General features: G+C 39.5%; 1 protein-coding gene across 4 annotated transcripts in view; it reads left to right on the top strand.

Moving 5' to 3' along the window:
- Nucleotides 1-2,271, top strand: part of GRM3 (glutamate metabotropic receptor 3) — a 104,518-nt gene extending 102,247 nt beyond the window's left edge. For all 4 annotated transcript variants that reach the window (XM_054631389.2, XM_077179198.1, XM_077179197.1 and 1 more), the window contains one exon: nt 1,725-2,271. In XM_054631389.2, coding sequence (XP_054487364.2) covers nt 1,725-1,798 — 74 coding nt within the window. In that variant the 3' untranslated portion in view covers nt 1,799-2,271. The remainder of the gene's footprint in view (nt 1-1,724) is intronic.
- The last annotated feature ends 4,008 nt before the right edge of the window (nt 2,272-6,279 follow it).

Here is a 6,279-nt window from a genome sequence, read left to right on the forward strand (position 1 = left end):
ACAGGGATTTGAATCAGGTTTCCTGAGCAGAACTGATTTTTTCTATTTTCTAACAAAAAGTAGAAAATAAAAATAACAATTAAAAAAAAAGTTTAGCTCATTGTGCTGCCACATTATACACAGTTAGAAACAGAGTATAAAACCAGAATACAGAATACAAATTCATTTTTAGAAATCACAGTCATGATGCCCTGTGGTCTTTTACATACAACAGCTCCTCCACCCTTGTGACTTACAGCACACATCCATGTGGTGAAAGATCAAATTCCACTGACCTAATCCAGAAGAGCTGCTCGTTCTTAGGTCTCCTGTTTCAGGAAGATGTCCTGCCCTCTGAGTAGTAGGTTAGTCCCCTAAATTAGTTATTAGTAGATGCCTCTAAATTTCTTTTGTTAAAGCAATTCGGTTTTCCATGAAATATTTATTCAGTCAATGAAAGAATGAAAAATACCAGCTGATTTGAAGAAAGAACAAATTTTCCTAAAAATTATACTGGGCATTTTTACAGAACCAGTGTGCAACTGAGAGTGCAGCCAGCAGCAGATGTGGAAGATTGAGCATGCCCTTGTCAGCTGCATAAATTGCTTTTTACACTGGATGATTGAGTTTACTAAGTCATGGCTTGCCATGTGTTTTCTTTGACAAAGGCATCACATTTCTCTGGGTCACTGTTACCATTAACCTAATGTATCTTTCAAAAAGCAGCTTTATGGTGCCCTGAGCAGAGATGTCACAGGGTATCTGAAAACATGTTCCTGATGCCCAATGGATAATTTTAACAAAGATGGGCAAAACAATTTGCTTTTAAATTAAAATCCACAAGACTTAAGCAGAATAGGGTAATGTATTCTCTGCTCAAAATACAAATACATTTGGAAACAGATTGTTATACTCAGATTTAATTGCCACCTAATAACACTAAAGCAATGAAAAACTGATGTGTAAAATGCTATACCATGTATACAAGTTAATCAGAATCTGGTCCTCACCTCTGGATGCCTACTGAATCCTGATCCAGAGCTCCTAGAAGTGAATTATAGGCAGAAATTATTCCAGGATTAGGTGAGAAATAATCTTGCTTTTAAATTCAGTTATTAAAACATTTCTTCACTTCACCTAGTATGTTCTTAGAATTCTTCTTCTTATTAATTAAAAGGCGATTGACACAGAAATCTAATATGGTAGATGATATCCTGGATTTAAAACTACATCTATTTTCTTCATGAATGTCCGCTCCAATTATGTGAAAGCTCAAAGGATCAGACCTTAGCATTTCTTGCCAATAAAACACAAAAAATCCAAAGGTTCACTTTTTTCTACTGAGGTATTTTGATACCATTATAGCTGTATTAATTCACACTACCATGCAAAGTGCTACAAAGTGAGACCCAGTGGTACAGAATCATCGGGGAAAAAATAAAAAATCATGTATTTTATTCCAACACTTCTTGGAGAAGTGTAGTCACTTCTGTACTCTGTGTCCCAATGGGCAGCAAAGTGAAATCAGATTTCTACAGAGGATGCTTCAGCCTGAGGTCTGAGTTGCCATGTAGAGGTGCAAGCAGCACCTCCATCAGCTCTGCTGCTGACACAAAGCGACTTTTCATTAGACACCTTGGTTAAATGGGGTGAGATGGCCCAGACCAGCACAAATTCTAATCCTGTGTGTTGCCCCTTTTTGCTGTGCTGAAGTCAGCTGATTTTGCCCTCTCTTTCTCTTCCAGCATCTGCCAGTATGTACGTGCCAACCATGTGCAACGGGAGGGAAGTTCTGGACTCCACCACTTCGTCTCTGTGATTGTGGCTCGTGGTTCAGTTCTTGAGTTTTTAGACTGTTAGGTAAAATTTTGCACATGTTGTGCACTCCAGAGAACACCAGAAAACGAAAGACATCCAAGCAAAATTAGTACCTTTTTTTAGAAACAGTGTAATAAATTATTTTTGAGGATTGTACAGTATATAGTGACGTTCTGGAACTTTTTAGACTGATTTTAGCCCTTCTGTTGTTAACGGTTGTAAGGGACATGTAAATAACCATGGTTCACAATGTGCATAGTCCTGCAGTAAGGGAGTGATTGTTGCAAGCACGGTTGCAATGTTAGGTGACTTCTTTCCTACGAATTTTTTTTGTAGCTCCTTGTTGTAATTAACTTAGACTGCATTTCTATGTTGTATATTACAGTTACCTTACGTGTAACAGGTTGGTTTTCTCAGCACAAAACAGCAGTATTAATGTAAAGGCACCAATAATAAAAAGATAAAAGTTTTTCAGCATGGTTTCATTTTTGTTTCTTACTCTCTCAAGGTCATTACATTTTTCTAGAGAGAAGGTTAGGTAAAAAGGATAAAAATTCTGGAGTGTGTGTACACAGGTATTTGTGTGTTGGTGGGTGCCTGTGTTATGAAATCCATATCACAATATATGTGCTTATGATTAATGCTTGTTCAAAGTCACATAGAAATTCCCTCTTCTTAAAAAACGCCCACATTATTAAAGCTCCTCAATTTCATTTTCTGTTATTAAAATAGAGGGTAATTTTCAAAAGGGAAAATGTCTAATTTCATCTTAATGAGATACTAGCAAAAAATTTTTGACTCCTGGTTCACACATTTGGCACAACTAAATGCTGTCATGCACAGAATAGATTGGTAGCATATAAAAACAAAGAGAATTTAGATTAGGTTGGAAGAAAATCTGTCAGAAAATTAGCTAAGACTGTTTAATATCTCCAGCCAAAACAAAGCTGGTTCAGCTTGTCTGCATCAACAGTGCTGTGAAAGGTAATTGGAGCACCACAGAGACCAGAAAGTCAAAAAAGAGAAATGCAGGAGACATTTACACATGTCTCTGGGGTGACCTTTACATTGAAACCAAATGCTTCAAGACATACATACCACCTACTTGACAATTGCAAAATACCTTAAAATCTGGCTTTTGAAACTGCACTCTTAAAGCTGCCCTCACTCTATTGAAACAATCTGAAATCCTCCCTTCTGCCAGGTCTAAAAAGTCATTAAGGAAACAAACACACCTTTGATTAATGTGTCTGAGCGTATTTACCTAAGGGCTTGTTCCCATTGATCTCATTCCAGATGAGGTCAATAGCAAAATTCTCATTGACTTCAAAGGCAACACCAGCGAGGCTTGAAAGTCAGAGACCATGGACACATGGTGTGGGATGTACATGTTCTCTGGAGCCCAATTCTCCTGCCCTTGCACATTTCTGGAAAGCTGCAACTCCTTTAGGGCTGAACTGGCAAAGGAGGTGGCTGTTACTTGGGGAATGCAAAAATTAAAGACGGAGGTTCTTAAAATTTCTACTTATAGATGGATGCTTGTATTTTCTAAACATCCACATGTCCACCAGCAAAGACCACTTGATGTCAACACTTCCATGACAGAGGCAGCCATTTAAACCTCTGCATCATGGAGCTGTCCAGAACAGGAATCCCTGTGACTTTGCCCATAGATCAGCCCACCCTACCTGCAGAGCTCTGTGTTCAGCTTCTTCCTTGCCACAACCTCTGGCATGCCTGATGTTTCAGGCTTGATTCTCACCTTGATGCAGGGCCCAGGATCAAGTTTTCACAGGCTGGGAGTCTTCCTTTCCAATCCAGACCTCTTAAAGCACCTCAGGTTGGGCAGCTACATTACTTTGACTTTGGTGTGCTCTTTTGTGGACTAAGAGGCTGGTCACATGTGACAAAAAGTCAGAATATCTGACCATAATCCTGACGTCTCATCTTTATGGAGCTCTTAAAAATGCCCAGGCCAATGAGAGTTTCTTCTCAATTTTTATGGAGAGCCACAACCAGGGTCAAATGCACCTCATCTAACACTCACTGTTTGCAAGGACTAAGTAAATGGCTACATCTGAGATTGTCAGCCCCTCTCCCTTTGTACTCAGTGGAAGGAAGTAGGCATAATTCCCCTGGCTTCTCTCAGGCAGGGATGAAGCTCTCCAAATAAAGGCGAGCACAGCTTGCTCATATCACAGAGCTTGCACTGAAAATTAAGGCATTGTGTCAGATGAATTCCAGCCCCAGGATCAAAATTGACATTACTGAAGTTAATTTATAGCAGGTGAGGATCTCACTGGGCTGGAGTTTTCTTTCATTTTGATCGCACTACTGAGAAAATGACCCAGTGTCTGCGTTCTGAACACCTGCTATGAATACTTAGTTGGCTCGAAAGCCACTTGCATGTGGGGTTTTCATACAAAAAAACCCAACAACCAAAAGATGCAGAGCTCTGGACTTCCATCCCCACTGAATGTTCCTGACATTCCTGTATTTTATTTGGCTTTGTCTTGAAAGCCTTTTACTACTTTCCATTGGATGTCCACAGATGCAGATTGTTTGGTATTGCCTGATGAAGTAATCCAGTTTCAAAACTCAACAGGACAGAAAAGGAAAATGACAAAGCAGGGGTTTTCCACAACATACAGGCATGGAAACCTTTTGAGAAAGGGAATTTTCATTTTTTTTCCTTTGCTGTTGTCTCACATCACTATTTTAGTTTCTCTATTTATAACAGTTTATAGTTTTTTTACCCATTTATGTAAAACTTTAATTTTGAGTACAAACCCTTTCCAGTATCTTTATTTTCCCATCATTTTTAAAGATTTGAGCAATTCACCTCAAAGCAGAAGGGATCCCATCACAGTTCATCCCAAGCACCCTGACTGTGAGCCTTGAGAGTAATCACACTGCTCTGAGCCCTGCACACCAGGGAGTAAAATGCTGAAATCAGAGGAAATGCTGTGAATGAGAACTTAACCCAGCATCTGCAATGCCTAACTGGAAGCTGAAGAAAACTTCAGTTTTTTACTCAGAAGTCATAAGTTCCAAGTACCTCAGCTGTCTGATAAAAATCACAATTGCAGAAAGGTTCGTGAACAACTGATCACTTTTTATTTATTAGCAGAGTAGAAAAATAAGACTCAAAAGTTTATTGCAGGCCAATCTAAAATAAACAAGGTTTGTGGGGTTTTTTGTCTTTGTTCATGGGTTTGGGTGTGGTTTTTGGTGGTTTGGTTTGGTTTTTCTAGAAGAGTTGTTTGATTTTTAAATCTTCATTGAATTTTGAAAGCAAGACCAAAGTCTACTGTGGAAAACCAAAATATTTTATTTTTTCTTCCAGCAACTGTTTTTCCTTAATTAATTGAACACAGATGGTTTCACTCATAGACAAACCAATTTAAAAATGAATTGTCTTTTCAAATAGAAAAATCAAAAGCTATTTAAAATATATTATGTTCCCCCAGAATGGAACAAATTCTGGAAATCAGAAAAAATATGTCCAAAATACCCTGACCACACCCAGAAATTTCAGCTCTGTTTAAGACTTCCACTGCAATCTTTCACCCAATTAGTACAATTAGAGTAAGGGAGACCAAAGCAAACTCTTAACTCATCACCACATATAGTCTGATGTCCATGGTGCCATTGCCTACTCATTAATGCCTGCAAGACAAAGGGCAGAAGGTTCTGTTTATTCAGAGCCACCTCAAAGCTTCTCAGCAACACAAACAGAGGCAAAACTGAGCTTTCTGGCTGCAAGAAGAAAAGGCCAGGACCAGGCTGGGCTGGTTCTTCAAGAGGAAAAGGATGGGGTAGCAAATACACATCACAAAACCCTGTTGTGGCTTTTAGGTGCTGTTACAGCAGCAGCCTCACAGTACATGGACCTTAGAGAATTCTGCCTGATGAGCTCCTAATGTACAGTATCCTGAGGAATAACCAAAACACAATGGCAGCCTATAATCCCCTCTATCCTTGTGTCTCCCTTGTTCCTGCTGCATGAATTCAGTGTGGGCACACCCAGCCAGGTGACTGGGGATGTCACTGCACACTGTGACACACACTGCATATTCTAGGATGAGCTGACTTCCTTTTATTTCTATTCCTCTCCCCTCAGATCTCACCAAAGCAGCACAGTTCCCAAGTCTCCAACAAGAAATAAAAACAAGGGAACTCAGTGAATGAAGCACACAAGGGGAAAGACTAAGAGAGAACACCACCAAAGATAAGGAGAACATCACAAGAGTTCTCTTGAGGTTATCACTGAGAAAAGAAGGGTCTGGGGACACCTCATTGCAGCCTTCCAGTACCTAAGGGGGGCTTATAAAAAAGTTACTTTTTATATGGGCAGGCAGCAACAGAACAAGAGTGGATGGTTTTAAACCAAAACAAGGGATATTTAGATTACATGCTAGGAGAAAACACTCTGAGGGTGGTGGTGAGGGACTGGAATGTGCTTCTCAGAGAGTTGTCAAA

The sequence above is a fragment of the Agelaius phoeniceus genome, chromosome 5 (genome assembly GCF_051311805.1).
Source record: "Agelaius phoeniceus isolate bAgePho1 chromosome 5, bAgePho1.hap1, whole genome shotgun sequence".
Taxonomy (NCBI): domain Eukaryota; kingdom Metazoa; phylum Chordata; class Aves; order Passeriformes; family Icteridae; genus Agelaius; species Agelaius phoeniceus.